A 20577-nucleotide genomic window follows, 5' to 3' on the forward strand; every position below is an offset into this window, starting at 1 on the left:
GGGTGTTCAGCCTTTGTTAGGAGAGAAAGCAACCAAGCAGGCGGTGCTTGAAATGCTACATTCAGCAGGTCTGATACATTTTGCTGCACGTGGTGATGCCGAAAGAGGAGAAATTGTCCTCTGTCCTGGGTGGTCTACTAAGAAGTTTCCTACAGAAGAACAGTACCTTTTGACAATGTCTGACATTTCACAAGTTCAGCTGCGAGCCAAACTTGTTGTACTTAGCTGTTGTCACAGTGGACGTGGGAAGATCAGAGCCGAGGGAGTTATTGGAATTGCTCGAGCGTTCTTAGGGTCCGGTGCACGCTCAGTGTTAGTGGCGTTGTGGGCCCTTGATGACAAAGCAACAGAGCAGTTCATGAGTCGTTTCTACGAGCATCTTGTTGGCGGAGAGAGTGCCAGTGAATCTCTTCACGAGGCCATGAAATGGATGCGGAGTAACGGCTGGTCTGAAGTGAGGCAGTGGGCACCATTTATGTTGATTGGAGATAACGTGTCATTTAAGTTTGGAAAATAAGGGTAAGCTTTCAGATAAGATAACAATAATTTTATCATTCTTGTGTTTAGAAGCCAGTATCCTTTAACTTGCATTTCATTAGAAGTAGCAAGATCCCGCCAAATCCTACCAATTCTGTTTGAAGATTGCTTCAACTATTTGAGAATGTCATTTAAGGTATCATGGTAGGTGGATAGACAGTGTTTGGAAATCGCGCTCTTATGCTGGCGATTTGAGAGAAAACCCAATCAACCTATATATTTTCTGAAAGCGTAATAGTTATAGAACACAATCATATCTTTGAAATTTTCTAAATTTTGTTGTCGCAGTGATATTAAAAGAAATACCCAGAAACACTGCTTCGCTTAAACTGGTTCGCTTCCGCACGTGAATTATCGGAGCGAAGCGATCAACATCGGAAATATTTTCTCACACATCACCCTCAAAAAGGATGTCGGCGATTTTCCACATGTCGTTTGGATTTTTTTGTACACCCTCCTAAAGTTTCATGTTTTCAACGCGGACGTTTTCTTCTACTAAAGAGGCCATAACTTTGAAACGGAAGCGGAATTAAACAAAGCTTGAAACCCTTTTTCGAAGGAGGTATCCTGGAACATACCTGCCGATTTTCAGCCAAATCCGTAGCAAGACGCGCGTAAACGAACTAAAAATGTTCATCCTTGTATGCAGTTTATTTTATCGAGAAAAAGACGAAAAACCTTTTATGAGATTGGTATGATTAGGTGTTAAAAATCCCCTCCGCACTGACAGATGTCGGCGTGGGTCAGTTTACCACAACAGTGGCTTATGACAACTTGAAATAAACAGACGTTTAAAATTCTGGCGCGGAAACCCGTCGTAGTGAAATCGTCCGAGAAGCGACAAACTACCAAGAGCTTTATACAGGTTTGTCTTTAAACTGCCGTGATTTCGTTTACTTAGAAGATTTCGTCGGCGGCATTGGTATTATGCCTCGTGAAGGCAAAAGAGGAAATGTGGAGGTCTACATCTGCGCTTGACTCTCTCATTGTGGGAGTTTCGGAATCGCGTCCGTTCTCCAGCAATTTCGTGCGACGATCACTTGTTGTAGTTTGTCCTTCAGCTTCATTGGCGGGACTTGTGTCCTCGAGTTCCTGCAACAATTTTTCTTGGTTTAATACAGTGCTACCGTGGGTCGCTGAGAGCCAAATACCTTGTTCGACGCAATTCGCTTTACACGTGACAACTTGCGGTGAATTTTATTTAGAGGTGTCAATGCGCCGTAAGGGGTTCATGAGATTCAAAAATAGCTTTTTCTCTTTATCTTAAAAAGTAAAATAGCTTTCTTCCCATTCCTTTTTACAAAATATTTATCTCAGTCTTCTCAATTTGAACAGCAAAAAAAAAAAAGCAAAAAAAAAAAACAAAAAAAAAAAACAGATTTTTCGCATTTTTCGTAAAATTCACCCACCATGATACCTTAATATGAACTAATTTAAGTTGGAGGGCGTACAATGCACTGTCAGGAAAGTTCTTTGTAGATGAAAGGAGTTTTCACCATGTGATAAACTCTCGACTGAATCAAGCTTCTGATGGCTGGATTTCAGCAGCCAGGCCTATGTATTCCAGTAAAAAAGGTTGGCCAATGATGGAAGGCGACGTGGTACCTTTTTAAAGTCGGTTAAAAACGTAAAGATATGAACTTCATTCAAATACTTTTTTAATCAATAGTTCATCAGTGTTTACACTAAAATCGTCTGTAATAGTGAAATATTCTGTTGGATTAAGACCAAAATAAGACTTAGAAACTTAAGTCGGGCAATTTTGCGTCCTATCCTTTAACACTGCCAGATTCAGAAACTGGGTGTTTAACGGTACAATAGAATATAGGTTTGTCAACTCTATTGACCAATCAGAGCGCGCGTAGTATCTCTGGTATTTTACAAAATTCGATAGCAACCATTGGCGTATTTCTCAGTGCTATAAAATCACGTTAGTTTGTTAATCCATGGCCAATAGGCACTCTTTGTATTCTCTCGGACCGCGCCAAGTAAGACCCAAACCTTGGGTCTTACTTACTAAGGCGCAATACAAATAATAAATGTTATTGTTATTGTTATTGGTATCTTTTAGACCAGAATACGCCCTTTGCACGATCCGGTCACATGGTATAAAATCACACATGCTGGTGAGCAAGTTGCGCAGTGGGACTTCCAAAACAATGCAACTCGTAACAGTCCACCTGGACCTGCCTTTGTTTTGGAAGTCCCACTGTGCAACTTGCTCACCAGCATGTGTGATTTTGTACCATGTGACCGGATCGTGCAAAGGGCCTATTAGCTTCATACAACTGAGGAAGTAGCGTTTTTAATTCTCTATGCAGGCTTACTTGAGACTACTTTACCCCTGGGGGGGGGGGGGGAGGGGGGGTAGACGAGGGTGCTTGTCGTGCCTTTTAAGAACAAATGTCACCGAAAACGAAGCAAAATTTGAATTTAGCGGCAGAAGTTGAAAAATCGATTTTCCTCTCTTTTCGTCCGCAAAAAGCCCTTAGGTAGATATGAAACGTTATATAGTCTTTTGGAGCTCGAAGCGCTTTAAATTCGAGAAAATCGAGGAAAACGATTTTCGCCTCGACGATCACCAAAATGACCGATCGCAAAGGCTTAAAATTAGTAATCTGAACTCAATTTGCGTTCGCGTGTTAAGAAGAACCAACACTTATCGATACTTTTTCTTGAAAGACAAAGCATTCAGCTATCCAAACCAGGTTAGAACTTAACTTGAGCGCCATTTGAGAATAAACACACAATTTTTTTAAAAAATCCCTTTCAGTTGCTAGGTCGAATTCCTAATTTACGAATAAAATTCAGAGATATTTTTCGACATGTGCCATAACTCCAAATTCCTTGAAACTTCGCCTTAAGGACACTTTTATGTTGTTGTAAAACATATATTAAAATCAGCTTGGGTTATTCTTCGGGTGCTTTTTGAGGCCCGGCTGAAAAACCCTGATTTTACCTGAAAGATCACGAAAAGTAAACAATGGACTTCTGCGCGTTGGTCTGAGGGCAAGCGGGTATAGGCATTTAAAGTCCTTGTATTATTAGTTCCTTGTACGTAACACTTTTATGTTGTTGTAAAACATGTCTCAAAATCAGCTTGGGTTATTCATCGAGTGGTTTTTAAGGTCATTCCTCACATTTGCATTGCGCATCCTTACTGCGCATAATTTATGGCGTCATTAGCGCGCGCTCGTGCACGCGCATATTGAAAACATGACGGATTTGCCTTGATATTGAGCTCTTTCAGTTGAAAAATGGCTCTAGCTCACCAACAAGCACGGGCGCCCCAATTTTTTTTCCAGTCATTTTAATCAACTAATCATAAGCTTCGCGTGAGAAAAGACTGATCTAAATTCTATTGCTGAAAATTGAATAAATAAGAAAACTAGCAGATACACTGTGGTCTTTTCTATTTTGCAGTCGGTAACCACGTCAAGAAATTTAGTTCAAATTTTAATCAACGATTTAGCTTTTTGTCTGAATCAAACTTAAAATGTTTAGTTGTGTCCGACACAATGTATTGACTGTAGTTTAATGCGTTTTCTTATGAGTCTGGGCTCACAAAGATTTTACAATTACTGGGAATGCGTTTTTATAATAAGCATTAAATAATGCCAAAATGGGGCATTTTCAATGCCTCACTGCTCCTTAATGAGCATGGGCACCCCCCTTTTTTATTTCAAAATTGAAGTTATCATATGACAAATATTCAGTGGATAAAGTTTGAACAAAAATCTATTGTCACTTTTATTTCAGAGGAATTACCTTAACGCGCCGCTGATATAACCGGATTTTAACGAAAACATCAGTAAGAAGTAAACAATCGAATGCTTGCGTGTTTTTCTGAGGCCAAGAGAATCTACTGAAGTAAAGCGGTTTAACTTCTGTCATCATGATATTTTCGTTCTGCAGGTCAATATGCTTCTGTTAAAGTAAAGTAAAATGATAACAGGAGTTCATTCATGCAAGGAATATTTCAATCTTTTACGTTAATTAGATTACTGACAAACGGACAATGTGTAGATTTCACAATCACGGCACCGCAATTCTAATCAATTCAACGTGGTTAACTGTGTACATGTATAAATGAAGTTACAGATGAGTTGCATTTACTTCAATTCACTATGGAAAACGGGTCTGCAAAGTAAATGCGAGCAGACACGTGTCCATTTAAAACTGGGAAGGTAGAACGGAAGGTATACTAACCTGCGCCGACAAAAACAACATCGATCACAAGAAAGATTTCCGCTGGCAATCCTGACATAGCAGCATTTATAAGTCTTGGGATTTTTATGCTATTCTTCTCTCCTTCGTGACCTCTTCGTGGAACGGATACCATGTTGGATAGCGGCAAACTGGTGTCACCCAACCTGTCTTTTCATATCACTGCCAAATAGGATTCGCTGACCTCACAGGCAGCCCAAGCTCTCTCTATGAACCACACAAGCAACACAATATGGAATCGAATTATAAGGGTTTATATGGGATTTTCTACAAGATATCCATGGAGGTAGTTAAAAGTGAAAATTCTCAATAAAAATGGCTTACCTTATTCCAGACGTGTGTTGTTCACTCCTGGTGTGGTTATTTTACCGATTGTACTTGATTTAAGCGACTTTTTTGAATTCCGCTTTTCCCTTTATAAAGAGAGGACAAGGCGAAACACCTCAGTCGGTACAGCCTGTCGAACGAAGTCAAAAATCCCAGGCTAAAATGTAGCCACGGCCACAAATCCACCGCAGAATTCAAGGGCAAAGGTTGATCTTTCATTTCAATCCTCTAGCCACACAATCGCAGCCCTGCGAGCGACGCCAGGCGGCTCTTCGTGTCCCCAGTGAAACGATAAAACTATGGAAGAGCTCCGTGTCGTTTGATCCGTGACCCAACGACCGTTGAAATCGGCTTGGTAACCTCGTCATGTTGGCAAACCAAGACTCGCGGGGGTACTAGACATGTGTGGTTCGTAGAGAGAACTTGGGCTGCCTGTGCTGACCTCTGACTTTCCTCGACAATCTCGTTCATCAGTTTATGCTCCGATAATGGAAGAATAACTGACCAGAGTCCACCCGCATTGCTTAGCAATTCATCTGATCCAAAAACAGAACAGTTCGTGTTTTTGAAACATACCAAAGGAGAGACGATAGAAACCTTTAAAAAAAGATCCGCATTTGCGAACTTCAGCCGTCCGACCTTCAATCGGCTATATATATGACGCGTCACGCGTTCCGAAAGCAAACGAAGTGTTAGCAAAAGTCTCAAAATTAATTTAGGGTAGAGCTTCGATCATTATATAGTTGCAGTATGTTTTACACGACGGAAAAAAAACAACAAAACAAAACAAAACAAAACAGAAAAAAATAGAAAGCAAAAAAAGAACAAGAGGACTGGGGATACATATCGTTTTTACATGCAGCGTGACGTCTAAAATAGAATTCTCTTGGGAAAATTCAACTTATACTGCCCTAGATGAAATTAATTAGCGTAAATGGATTTGGCGTGCTTAAATATTCTATCCTGCAGTCCAGCTAACTACTGCAAGCGGGTCTTTTAGTGAGTCATGGATTGCCAATCGTAGAAAGTCGAAACAAAGTGAAAACATTAGTAAAAAACACTTCGCTTTGGCGGGAAATATTTCTGACCGAACTTTTCATTGGAATTCGTACTCCGATTTGTTTGTAGCTTCCCAATTTTAACTAAACTATATATTGACAGAACTACAAAAGACTATTGGAAACATGTTTTACTTCGGAAATAAACGGCTGCCTTTTTGTAAAACAACGCACTCTGTGGGACATAGTAAATTCCACGGCCGGGAATGATACCGTGACTTGCAATCAAAATAAACAATGAAACTGAAGATTTCTTTACCAAATTTAACCTGTATTGCCAGTCCTGAAATGACTCTGAAATAACTTTTTGCGAACAAACTTGATAGGTTACAGAAAACGCAACTCTTTTAAGCTCTAATTCAGTAAATATCTCCTTTAGCGACTAGTTATCTTAAATTAATTATTGGAAGGTCGCGTAGTAAAACGTTTTGAACTTCCTGTTTCGCCTCGGTGTTAAATCGACATCTCGTCACAAATATCTGGCATTCGAAGCGATAAAACATACGCGGATTAAATAAAGTCACTTTGGCGTTGAGATTGCACTGTTTTACCGTTATATTACCGGCGCAAGCAAACAATTTGCTTATTACTGCAAAGAACTCATAATATAAGGACTTGAATGCCTGTACTCGCTTGCCCTCAGACCAACGCCCAGAAGTCCATTGTTTAATTTTCGTGATCTTTTAGGTAAAATCGGGGTTTTTCAGCCGGGCCTCAAAAAGCACTCGAAAAATAACCCAAGCTGATTTTAATACATGTTTTACGAAAACATAAAGGTGCTCCAAAGGCGAAGTTTCAAGGAATTTGGAGTTATGGCACATGTCGAAAAATATCTGAATTTTATTTGTAAATAAGGAATTCGACCTAGTAACTGAGAGGGATTTTTTAAAAAAATTGTGTGTTTATTCTCAAATGGCGCTCAAGTCAAGTTCTAACCTGGGTTTGGATAGCTGAATACTTTGTCTTTCAAGAAAAAGTATCGATAAGTGTTGGTTCTTCTTTACACGCGAACGCAAATCAAGTTCAGATTACTAATTTTAAGCCTTTGCGATCGGTCATTTTGGTGATCGTCTAGGCGAGAATCGTTTTCCTCGATTTTCTCGAATTTAAAGCGCTTCGAGCTCCAAAAAGCTATATCGCGTTTCATATCTACCTAAGGGCTATTTGTGGACGAAAAGAGAGAAAAATCGATTTTTCAATTTCTGCCGCGCTATGTTTGCTAATTAGACAAATTCGCTCTCAAGGTTTAAAAAAGCGGTTTTGGTAGCTTTTAGGGTGTTTAGCCTCATACGTCGTACGGCGGGAGCTTTTGCAGTACTTATTAGGGATTTTGAGCCAAAAAAATACGAGTAGAAGGTATTCGAAGCAATCATCATTAACACTTAAAAATTATGAAAGTATCAGTTTATGTGTTGATTTAGAATGGGTTCCTCTTAGAGGTGAAAACATTCCAAGCCACGCCCACAAAATTGGACCTTGGTACCTCTTAGGGGTTCTTTTCAAAATTTCCAACAAGCACCCCCGTCCTTTTTATATAGGAGTCCACGCGGGACTTTACCCTGTTTACATGAAGGAAACCATTTCAGTTGGCGAGTGAATCTATTGCTTACTCACAGTAACTGGTTATTTTCCTGTTCTTACAGACACGTTGTGCATCAGCCTCGTACTTGGGTCTGACATTGAAATCCAAGATGGCCGCCAAGAGGCATTTTCGAAAAAGTTCCCCTCGACTTGTGTTCTGAGTACGAACAAGTTTGAGTCAAAGCGACATTTTAATTTTTGAGTGGAATAACTCCGTGACAAGACTTATTAATGCGATAGGCAAGTAGTAACAGGTGATCAGTGACTAAGTAAGTAGTCAGTGATAAGTGATCAAGTCCTGATTTCCCCTCACAAGACCATCAAGTTTAAAACAAACAGGTGACGAGAAGAACGAAAATCATCAACTAGGAGATATTGTCTTGATGAACTCTTAAATTCTCAGAGCTAACATCAACGGAAATGTATGGTAATACGAAGTGAGAAACGAAATTTTGAGCTTAGGACTGAACTGAAGATCACTGGCAAGAGGATTCAGCAAACTTAAGTTTTTCCATGAACCTTTTTGAAAACCTTGGGTGGTTAATATAAACTTAATAAGCATGTGGCTGATTTACATGGTAAAAAGTCGTCCCCGGAGGAACGGCTACCCTCATCCTCCTCAAACCAACCTGTACTTAGTGTTTATATCAGGGGAGTTTACTATTCTGACCGCAGCAGACATTGGCCACCTGGAGTTTGCTCATTCTCTCTATGTCACTATTTAACCCTGCTAGGGGTGGGTGGTGATATATGCTTCAAGCCTTTAAAATCAGTTGTGTTCCACAAAGGGGTACGCTGTTGCTCAAGAATTCTCATGTACTAAGTAAACGGTTCTCTGTTATTGATAAACCCTTCGACCATACAGAACTTTTCTCCTAATAGAAAAGTTCAGTGTTTAAGTTCAAGTTTATTTGTTGACACTTATTTCAATTACAATTAAAGGTTTTAGTAAACAGTAGTAAATAAACTAAGAAGTGCAAACAAAGTTCAGCTTCTCGGCCGCGCTTGTAAATAGTCAATTAGTATCTCTCTTGCGAGCTGAATTTCCCATGTTGTCTTCATTTGAAATATGTAACAATCACTTAGTTTAGTTCAAGGTTCTAAATGGGGTTAATCGTTAGGCATTGATCTATTTATTGTAATATTTCTTTCGTCGTTTTATATTTTACTTTTAAAGTTAATTATAAAAGGGCCAAGATAATTGGTCGAGCCTCCTTAAATAAAATGGGTTAATGTTTTTATTATCAGACGCTGTGATCACCACTTTCTCGTTTTTCATTGAACAACAGTCCCCAGTTCACTGTGTTAGTCATGCATCCCGGCATTCCATAGCGCATCTAGCAGATCAGTAAATACATGCCGGGAAGGAATGTATGATTTTTCAGGAGTTGGCGCACTCTGCGCATGCCTGTAAATCTTGTAAACAATTACAGAGTGAAGCAAATATACCTCGATTGTGCATGATTCTTCAAAACAACGTATAAATTCAGCATCGGATGAGCAGCAATCTGAATCCAGATAATGGTTGTGTCTGTAACACTGAACAATACACCTACCAATACGCATGCACTACACTGTATGATATTACACGACACAGTTCTTATTATGATAACACTGTAATATCAAGAGGCGCTACCCGGTTGAGTAGTTAGAGGCCAGAATTCCTGAATTGAAATTCTTCCTAATTGCCACCAGCTGGATTTGCGTTTGATGATCCCGAACATCAATCTGCTGACTTCTCTAGTGCTTGTTGTTGAATTTTTCATTATAACTGCTGGTTACATCAAGAAAAGAAATGTCAGCGGCCATGTTGCGACGTCACTGCGCACATGTAACTTCACATGCTTCGTTACTTTTTATGCAGTTCTAGCAGACCTAACCAAATCTTTTGCGATGATAATTGTATTACACCTATAATATGACATAGTTTGAGGCTGGTTCAATTGAACACAAAAGAGATAGTGCAGGATCCGAAAAAGACGCTGTTGAAGAAAAGAAATAAAGACGCTGTTGAAAAAGAAAAAGAAAAAAAGACGCTGTTGAAAGTAAATAAGTTTTTTTTATCATTCAGGAGATAATATATCTGTGTTTGAAAGCTCATAAACAGTCCCTGACAAGGCGAGAAGAAACCTTTGTTTGATGTAGCGATTCTGCACAGGGCTTTTGCATAATAAAGGTTAAGCAGTTACAGCGTTTGAAAAAGCTAGCGTTAGTCAAGTCGCAGCGAAATAACTTGGAGATATTAAGACGTGCAGGGAGATCAACCTATTCCATGGAAAATACTGGGCTATAGCTATCGGATGGTCTGTTCAGAAATTCCCATCATGGGTTTTATGTCAATTGCGTGAGTCGGATAGCGCCATGATGACTAAATAGGCGGCTTAAGCAACGACGACGGCGACGCCGAGGACCACATCGAGTCAAAAATCAATCTATATTTTACAGCGAAATTCGCTATTATCTTGATCTGTTCAGTACGCCAATGGCTCTGAAAACGTGCTCAGGCTAACCATGCAACCACAGCGTTCAATTTCAAATGGAATTACGAAAATTAGCCGTTGTCGTTCGCCTTCCTCAGACTACACAGAACTTGGTCATTTCATGTTGTTGTTGTTGTGCAGAGGACGGCAAAGAAATGTACAAAGATTTATAACGCACGTGCACAGCCATTGTTTTGCTCATCAAACCTTATGTTTGGTGACGTTCTCTTTGCCGTCGTCGTCGTGGTTTGCTTAAACACCCTAATATTTCAAGTAAAGAAATATCTTGCCGTTTTTCGGATTAATTTCAAAGGATTTCTTAACTCGTGAATCGTCTAACATAGAATTCTACTACCTTAGCTCGCTATTAGTGCAGTGCTCTGCAATGAAAACTAATTTGTATATAAAATTAAGTCATGCTTGGCGCGCAAGCCTTCAACATGGCGGCCAAAATGGGAGGACCACATCGAGTTTATCAGTGTTGTCGCAATCTGCTTAAAATGTAAGTATAAATTGTTTGCAAACACGCACTATATACTCTCATCAAGATGACTTGCTAAAAATTCGGGTTTTTTTTAAACCTTTCTTTTCTTTTAAAACAAATCTTCCTGAATGACCTATTATCGAAATCAGAAGCATATAATTTGCTTCTGTCGAAATGCATGGCGCGCTTAGTAATGATGCCGACTGTTTACAAACCAGTATCAACGTAAAGAATCGTTAACTGATTTTTTTTTTTCAAACTTCCGTCTGTTCGGTCAAATCTACAAGCGGTAGTGAAGGACTGGTGGTTGATCGCCGGGTGGGTATTCAAAGCACGAGCAAAGACATGTTTACATTGTAAGTCACTAATTTGTCACTGACTGTTTTTAAGATGTTACCTCAACACGTTTCGTTTAGTGCTTAACGTTTTATGGGTTGAAACTGAAAGGCTTTGCACGTGATTCAAAAAGACAGCACGTTAAACGCGCACGCTCAGAAGGGGACATGCAAAATTCAAGAAACGCATCACGGTACTCACGCGCGTGCTAAACAGAGTCTCGCGCGATGTTTTCTGAATAGGCCAATAGGCCATTTGCGATTGCCTTTCGCCTCTGTGTCAAAACGAACGCGCGCGCGCTTATACAGTAGAACCCCGCCTTACGGTCACCTCGTTAATTACGTCACCTCGTTTTTACGGCCAGTCTTTTTTGTCCTGGCGAAACGCCCATCCATTTTCTCATAAGAAAACCCCGTTAATCCGGCCACTCTGTTAATACGGCCAACAGCCTCATTGTAAAATCCCAACTGTTTAGTCGTCTATAATTTTACCCCGTTAATATAATACGGCCTCTCGAACCAGTTACGGTTTTGATTGAACTTTCAACTTTTTTTAAAATTAAACTTGCAGTTTAAATGCTTATTAAAGAGCAGTTACTTAGAAGTGAGTTGTGATGACTGTCAAGAAGTCACTTCAAATAGACCAGTTATGAAATTTGATCCTATCCCGCTAATATCATACAGCCACCCCGTTAATACGGTGAAATTTTCATGGCCAGTTGGTGGCCACTGTATTGAATCACATGTAAAATCTTTAAGTTTCAAATGATGAAGGTAAAAGCACTCAATAACCGAAACTCTTGAAGTAACATCTTAAAAACAGTCAATGACAAACCGCAAGCTTACAATATCATCTACTGACTACAATAAGTCAATGTTTAAATATGTGTTTACATGATGAAAGAGAGTTTTTTTTTAGGTCGGAATTTTACCCGCCCACTCTTCCTCGACTCATTTTTTTACCGATAGTTTACAGGAAAAAGGGTTGTCCTTTCTTACCAAGTTCTCGCTCATGTTCTATAATTATGTCCTTATTAATCATCTTTCTGGTTTTCAAATGATCTTCTGCAAAGATCACGCGCAGACAAACATTTCGTTTCTTTTGTTTCCGCTTGGCACGTCAGATGCTGCGAAACTGAAATGGTTTTTAGGATGGATAATTTATGCTAGCAACACAGTTATAAGCAGTAACACACAAACGCACCTCTACAGTTTTTGTTTGGAAGAACGAACGGCTGAACACAGGCTACTGCGCAACGGTAAGTTAGTCGTTATTTTGTTCAAATCAATGCATTATTTGGGCTTCCACCGATAACATTTAACATATTATTTGAGATATCACAAAAACCTCCTCAAATGATGTAATGCTTGGCCGAGTTAAGCCGCAGAGTTCCCGGATTTAAAACCTCTGCTAGCACAAATCTGCTAGCAGTCTATTAATGATTTGCCTCAGGAAATGCTACATGACCCGCCCGACCACTTGTTCGGATTCCCTACGTTCAAGCTTATGAATAGACTACAATGATCAAGAACGCACCTTTATATTTAGTTGACACAGAAACTGCCCACCTACCGGCACCAAGTAGAACTTCAAATCGTACCATGACACTACAAACAAATGTTCTTTACCGTGTACATGCACTGCATGGCTTTGCTGGACGACCTATACAGAAGTCAGTTTCGGGATGTTCTGTACAAGCAACATCACTTACCGATCAAACTCGAACTCATTCGTTGTTATACAGCTTGATTTAAATCCATTAAAACTTCTCTAGATTTTGTAATGATACTTTTTCTCGGAATTTTGAGAGACTCGCCAACTTTAGTTTAGTTTAAGTTTCGACTTTTTTCAGTGCGAACTTCACTGTGGTAAGAAAAACTAATCTCTCATTTATTTCAACCAGTCCAAATTAAACTCGAAACTGTTCGGTAAAACTTGGTTTGATTTTGTTTGATTGATAACACTGGTATCCATGGCGCATCAAGCTAGACAATTTACGCGTATCACGTTACCCTGCTGGGAGGAATGAGGCACTGAGTATAACAAGGAATAAATCTGAACAGGTTGATTTTGTGACTTGTAGCTATCGATGCGTATTTCGGGCTTCTTGAGCTACTTTTAGCTTCTGAGGGAGAGTTAAAGAAGAATCGCGATTCACTGTTTTTTATTCCATATCCCGACATTGATTTTAAAAGAGTCTTTCATTCCACTTGCCGGAGAGTGCAAATCATGTTTAAACCTGAAGATGTTTACATTCAGTATCTCGGCGTTACAATTTTTATGCGTTTTAAAACCCATCTCGCATACCGCCAAACAGATTCGTTATATGATCATCGGTTTTCCTGGAATTACGTGAAACACCCAAATGTTTCGTAGGTGCCATGCACTTTTCCAAGGGAACTCTACTGAGGCTGGAGTCCATCACTAGGAGCGTGCAACTCCCATACTAAACCTATATCACGGCAGTTTTACAGACAGGTCTATTTTTAGGCTTCTTTTCCCGCAAAATAGGTCAGTTTCGGTCAATATGGGCGCGCATCGCTAATGAAAAAAATGGCCAACCTTACATGAGGAGCCCATCACTTCTACCGGTGTAATGATGACGTCAGTTAACAATAAATTTCGTGCTTGTGATTGGTCACTGAAGTTCCTATGGGGGTCTGAATTCGGGATAAATTCAAACAAAAAATAGATCGGTCTGTGAAAACACCGTGACCAGAATATAGGGTAGCTGCACGCTCTTAGTGATTTACTCCTGACTGAGGTAAGAACCTAATCTTGTATTTTTTGCCTTGTTAGTTGAAAAATATATCTTTGGGATATTCATAACATTACATAGTGAAGCTTAATCGAACAAATTTTCCTCCAAGTTTTTTCACCCAAATTTCGAAGCCTTTTCGCGCGTATTTCAAGCTCAGTTAACCCAATCGCTCTGATCTGGGCATTGTTGGAAAGATCTTTTCCTGTTGCAGACCTTGAGTAGAGGTAATGCCGATTATGGTCAAAGGTGTTGACGTCAGAAGTGGAACAAAGGACAATGCTCATCAAGGCCGGTTTCGGCCTGCACAGGAGTCAAGATAATTAAAGTGTGCTTGCAGTACTGATCCCTCCTATTCACGGTCGATAACACATTCAGTAAAGAAACGGGGGATTTATGTAATATATCAAACACGAAAGACCGTGTTTGACCACATTTTCAAACACCGAGAAGAGAGTTGAAAATACGACGCGCAGCAGAGTATTTTTGATGAACTTCGAGGTATTTGGATATGTGGTCAAACACTGTCTTGAGTGTTTGATATATCTTCTCGATCAAAACTAAAACTAAGGAGAAAACGGAGAAATGAAATCGTGAAAATCTATGCTAATAAAGTTCAGATATCCAAACACCGTCACGGTCATGATTTCGTTTGTTTAAACTTGATGAATTATTAATGACTTTGAGAAGACTTCTTCAGCTTATTTTTCGTTGTAATGGAAAGGTTTGATAAAGTCTGAGCACGAGGTGAAAACCTTCTAGTCTGAGTCAAACCAACGTGTCCCATCTTGCATAAAACGGCCAGCTAGGAGCCAATACCAGGCTCACCTCCAGCATTAAGTTCGCCGGTACTCATTTATACACGTAGGAGAAGAGAAGTACAAAAGTATAATGTTATTTTACACTATAGAGCTTGAGTGGTATTTTCTTTTTACAGGGCTTATAGAGGAGGACAAAATGAACAATCTAGACTACGTTTTTCAAGTCATCTGTGTTGGTTTGGCTATTGCAACTTTCCTTCTCAACACCGGTCGGGGTGTAAAAGCTATAGAGGTCTGTAAAGAATGTTTGATTTTCGTAAATAATGTGATGCCGAAAGAAAAGGAGGAGCAGGTTGTTAAATTAGTTAGCACTGCTATCTATAAAACAATCTTCATGGCGTATTGTCTTATCTTTGATTACACAAATGCCATAAAATACGGCAAGCAACTTCTTGACATTTACCTAGAGCGTGGAAAAACAGGCGAAGATGAAGGCATTCTATTATTAGAACTAGCCATGATCTATGAAAAACAATTTAAATATGTAGAGGCAGGAAAACTTTATGAGAAAGCGATCAATATCATGAGAGAAATTGGTCACAGGAGAGAAGAAGCAGCCGCTTACGGAAACTTAGGAGTTGTGTTTGAATCTCTTGGTGAATACGATAAAGCTATAGAATATCTTGGGGAAGCACTTGCTATCACAATTGAAATTGGTGACAGAGCAGAAGAAGCGAGCTGTTACGGAAACTTAGGAACTGTGTTTCTATCTCTTGGTAAATATGACAAAGCTAATGAGTTTCTTGAGAAAGCACTTGCAATGAGAATTGAAATTGGCGACAGAGAAGGAGAAGCATCAGATTTCGCGAACTTAGGAAATATTTTTCAATCTCGTGGTGAATATGACAAAGCTATGGAATATCTTGAGAGAGCACTTGCAACCAAGAAAGAAATTGGTGACAAAGAAGGAGAAGCAAGCTGTTACGGAAACTTAGGAACTGTGTTTCGATCTCGTGGTGAATATGACAAAGCTAAAGAGTATCTTGAGAAAGCACTAGCGATCAAAATTGAAATTGGTGACAGAGCAGGAGAGGCAAGCTGTTACGGAAACTTAGGAACCATGTTTATATCTCTTGGAGAGTATCACAAAGCTAGAGAATATATTGAGAAAGCACTTGCGATCAGAATTGAAATTGGTGACAGAGCAGGACAAGCATCAGATTTCGCAAACTTAGGAACTATTTTTCAATTTCGTGGTGAATATGACAAAGCTATAGCATATTTTGAGAGAGCACTTGGAACCACGAAAGAAATTGGTGACAAAGAAGGAGAAGCATGCTGTTACGGAAACTTAGGAACTGTGTTTCAACAGGCTCAGGAATATGGCAGAGCTAAAGAATATCATGCCAAAGCACTTGCGATCAGGAGTAAAATCGGTGACAGAAAAGGAGAAGCAAGAGATTACATGCACTTCGGAACTAAGTTTCTATTTCGTGGTGAATATGAGAAAGCTAAAGAAAATCTTGACAAAGCACTTGCAATCACAGTTGAAATTGACGACAGAGCAGGAGAAGCAGGCTGTTACGTAAACTTAGGATCTCTGTTTCAATCTCTGGGTGAATATGAAAAAGCTAAAGAATATTTTAAGAAAGGACTTGTGATAAGTAAAGAAATTGGTGACAGAAAAGGAGAAGCAGCAGAATACTTCAACTTAGGATCATTGTTTAGTTCGATTGGTGAGCCCGTCGTTGCTGAAGGTTATCTCGAGAACGCACTTTCAATTAGTCAAGATATTGGACACCTAAACGAAGAGTTTGCATGCCTTTGTCAACTTACAGTCGTGAAGATAGCCCAAGAAAAGATTCAGGAAGCATTTGACTATCTGGTCTTAAGCATGGAAAAAAGCGAAAGTTTGCGTGCTTTTCTAAGAGATAACGATCAATTTAAAATATCGCTCTCAGATATTCGCAGCTTTCCTTATCGGCATCTTGCTGCCTTCCTTATTGTTGGGGACAAACCTGACAAAGCCCTTTATGCTGTGGAGCTGGCACGCGCTAGGGCCTTGGCAGAGCTGATGGCAAAACGGTACTCTGTTGAAAGGCAAATATCAGCTGATCCGCAAACTTGGGTTGGCATAGAGAATATTGTGAAACAAGAAAGCAACTGTTCTTGTCTGTATATCTCTAATTATGATAACGCAATGTTTTTGTGGATTATCAAAAGAAGCGGAGTCATGCATTTTCGAACAATAACAGTAAATGAAAGCGATAACGCTGCCGGATCATCTGACAGCTTGGAAGAGTTTTTTGCTAAACGCTTCCGCAGCTTTGGTATTTTATCCGAAGAGGAATGCGAAGATCGATCTTTAAATGATATTGAGCCAAAACCAGATATCTCTCATGAGGAGGAGCTCGCAACTTTGCGACAAGGAAGGGGTGAGGATGATCCCGAACTGAATCTAATCTTGTTCTACAATATGATCATCGCTCCTGTGGCTGACTTACTTGCGGGGTCCGAGATCATCATTGTTCCTGATCCCTGCTTGTGCCATTTTCCATTTCCAGCTTTACTTGATGACAGTGGAAAGTACTTATCAGACACGTTTAGGATTCGCATTGTTCCTTCCTTGACCACTCTCAAATGCATCCAGGACAGTCCTACTGACTATCACAGTCAGTGTGGTGTTCTGATAGTCGGTGATCCTGAGATTGGTAGAGTACGTTACAATAGTCGTTGTACAACCTTCAAACCATTGCCCTTTGCAAGAAAGGAGGCAGAGATGATTGGGCGACTGCTGGGTGTTCAGCCTTTATTAGGAGAGAAAGCAACCAAGCAGGCGGTGCTTGAAATGCTACATTCAGCAGGTCTGATACATTTTGCCGCACATGGTGATGCCGAAAGGGGAGAAATTGTCCTCTCTCCCGGGCGGTCTACTAAGAAGTTTCCTACAGAAGAAGAGTACCTTTTGACAATTTCTGACATTTCAGAAGTTCAACTTCGAGCCAAACTTGTTGTACTTAGTTGTTGTCACAGTGGACGTGGGAAGATCAGAGCCGAGGGAGTTATCGGAATTTCTCGAGCGTTCTTAGGATCTGGTGCACGCTCAGTGTTAGTGGCACTGTGGGCCCTAGAGGACGAAGCAACAGAGCAGTTCATGAGTCGCTTCTATGAGCATCTTGTTGACGGAGAGAGTGCCAGTGAATCTCTTCACGAGGCCATGAAATGGATGCGGGGTAACGGCTGGTCTCAAGTGAAGTACTGGGCACCATTTATGTTGATTGGAGATAACGTGTCATTTAAATTTGGAAAATAAGGGTAAGTTTTCAGATAAGATAACAATAATTTTATCATTCTTGGGTTTTGAAACCAGCAATCAAATCATGCCAATTCTGTTTGAAGATTGCCTCAACTATTTGAGGATGTCTTTTAATATAAACTAATTTAATTTGGGGAGCGTACAATACACTGTCAGAAAAGTTTTTTGTAAATGAAAGCAGTTTTTACCATGTGATAAACTCTCGACTGGGTTAAACGTCTGATGGTTGAATTTCAGCAGCCAGGCCTATGTGTTTTAGTAAAAAAGGTTGGTCAATGATGGAAGGCGACGTGGTATCTTTTCAAAGTCGGTTAAAAATGCAAAGATATGAAATACATTGAAATTCTTTCATAATCAAAGTTCATCAGTGATTACACTAAAATCGTCTGTAATAGTCAATTTTGCGTCCTATCCCTTAATGCTGCCAGCTTCAGAAACTGGTTTTTTAACGGTACAATGGAATAATTGTTTGTCAACCCTATTGACCAATCAGAGCGCGCGTAATATCTCTGGTATTTTATAGCAGTCGATAGTAACCACTTTGTTGTTTCTCAGTGCTTTAAAATCACGTTAGTTTGTTAATCCATGGCCAATAAGCACTCGTTTTATTCTTTCGGACGCGCCAAATAAGACCCAAACCTTTTTGGTGTTATCTTTTAGAAACAGAATAAGCTTCATAGAACTGAGGAAGTAGCGTTTTTAATATCTTATGAAGGCTTAATTGAGGCTACTTTCCCCCCCCCCCCCGGGGGAAGGGGGCGGGGGGACGGGGGTGCGTGTCGTACCCTTTAGGGTTTGAGAAAGCGTTTTGGTAACTTTTAGGGTGTTTAGTCTCATACGTCGTACGGCGGGAGCTTTTGCAGTACTTATTAGGGATTTTGAGCCGAAAAAATACGAGTAGAAGATATTCAAAGCAATCGTCATTAACACTGTTAAAAGTCATGTCAGTGTCAGTTTATGCGTTGATTTAGAATTGGTACCTCTTAGAGGTGAAAACAAAGCCGCGCCCACAAAATAGGATCTTGGTACCTCTTAGGGAATCTTTTCAAAATTTCCCACAAACATCCCCGTCCTTTTTACATAGCAGTCCCCGCGGGACTTTACCCTGTTTACATCAAGAAGGAAGCCATTTCAGTTGGCGAGTGAGTCTTTTGCTTACTCACAGTAACTGGTTGTTTTCCTGTTCTTACAGAGACGTTTTGCATCAGCCTTGTACTTGGGTCTGACACTGAAATCCAAGATGATCGTCACGAGGCATTTTCCCCTCGACTTGTGTCCCGAGTACGAACAAGTTTGAGTCAAAGTGACATTTTAATTTTTGAGTGGAATAACTCCGTGACAAAACTGATTTATGTGATAGGAAAGTAGTAACAAGTGATCAGTGACTAAGTAAATAGTCAGCAATAAGTGATGAAGTCCTGATTTCCCGTTACAAGACCATCAAATTTTTAAACAAACAGGTGATGAGAAGCACGAAAATCATGAACTAGGAGATACTGTCTTGATGAACTCTTAAATTCTCTGAGCTAACATCAACGGAAATGTATGGCAATAAGACGGGAGAATCGCCATTTTGAGCTTAGGACAGAACTGAAGATCACTGACAAGAGATTCAGCAAACTTAAGTTTTTCCATGAACTTTTCTGAAAACCTTGGGTCGTTAAGATAAAGTAAATCAACATGTGGCTGGTTTACATGGGAAAATTCGTCGCTGGTGGAACGGTTACCCTCATCCTCCTCGAACCAGCCTGTACTTAGCGTTTATATCAGAAGAGCTGTCCATTCCTTACCGCAGCAGACATTGGCCACCTGGAGTTTGCTCATTCTCTCTATGTCTCTTTTTATCCCGGCTAGGGGTGGGTAGTGATATATTCTCCATGCCTTCAAAACAAGGTCTGTTCCACCAAGGGGCACCCTGTTGCCCAAGATTTTTCGTGTACTAAGTAAATGGTTCTCTGTTATTGATAAACCCTCCTACTATACAGAGCTTTCCTCCTTGTCAAAACAGCCCAGTGTTTAAGTTTTACACGCCGTGTATTACACTGTGATAAAACACGACGGGCATTTGAGAACACGGAGATGTAGAAAACACGACTCGCAGGCGAGTGTTTTCTACATTTCTCGAGAGTTTTCAGATGTCCGGTGTGTTTTATCACAGTGTAATTCTCGGCTTAGGTTTCTTTATTTGCTTTATGATATAGATTTTACACGCCGCGAGTAGTAACAAAGAAAATGTTTTTCTCCATCTCTAACAAAAATGTTGACTAGAGGTAATGTGGCAAAAGCAATAAAACAGGCTTTTTCTGTTTTATATTCTGATAAAACATGGCTTTTTTTTACCAATCAGTGCGCGCGCAGGGTCCCATCTCCCTTATAAACTTATTTCAGTGACAATCAAATATTTCAGTAAACCGTAGTAAAAAAAAAAAAAAAAAAAAAAAAAAAGAAGTGTAAATAAAGTTCAGTGCTTCGGCCGCGCTTGTAAAAGGTCAATTTTTGGCTCTTCTGCCTGTGGGAATATCCCATGTTATTTTCATTTGCAAGATGTAACGATGACTTAGCTTAGGTAGTCTTAGGAAAAGTAAACACATATACTAAAACACTTTTTGCTACCATGTCACGATCGTTAATTTGCTGTCGACGACATTTGTATGATTGCGGCTTACATTGATACGTTTGTAATACATTTGTTTTCTTATATCTTTGATATAT

At 39.8% G+C, this 20577-nt stretch overlaps 2 protein-coding genes across 3 annotated transcripts in view; both read left to right on the forward strand.

Annotated features, from left to right (window-relative positions):
• LOC145480982 (uncharacterized) overlaps positions 1-17862 on the forward strand; it is a 24943-nt gene extending 7081 nt beyond the window's left edge. The window contains exons 2-3 of the mRNA XM_081459337.1: positions 14563-14566; positions 15138-17862. Of these exons, the coding sequence (XP_081315463.1) occupies positions 14563-14566; positions 15138-17862 (2729 nt within the window). The remainder of the gene's footprint in view (positions 1-14562; positions 14567-15137) is intronic.
• LOC145482239 (tetratricopeptide repeat protein 28-like) lies at positions 76-19121 on the forward strand. 2 transcript variants are annotated; one of them, XM_081460897.1, is made up of 2 exons: positions 76-519; positions 7793-8112. In XM_081460897.1, the coding sequence occupies exon 1, from the start codon at positions 176-178 to the stop codon at positions 515-517; it is 342 nt and encodes a 113-aa protein (XP_081317023.1). In that variant the 5' UTR covers positions 76-175; the 3' UTR covers positions 518-519; positions 7793-8112. The 2 variants fall into 2 exon arrangements, with proteins under 2 accessions (XP_081317023.1, XP_081317015.1); XM_081460889.1 differs by lacking the exon at positions 7793-8112 and adding an exon at positions 19058-19121 and having other exon boundaries at positions 99-519.
• Positions 19122-20577: the final 1456 nt, after the last annotated feature.

The sequence above is a fragment of the Orbicella franksi genome, chromosome 1, assembly GCF_964199315.1.
Source record: "Orbicella franksi chromosome 1, jaOrbFran1.1, whole genome shotgun sequence".
NCBI classification, from domain to species: Eukaryota; Metazoa; Cnidaria; class Anthozoa; order Scleractinia; family Merulinidae; genus Orbicella; species Orbicella franksi.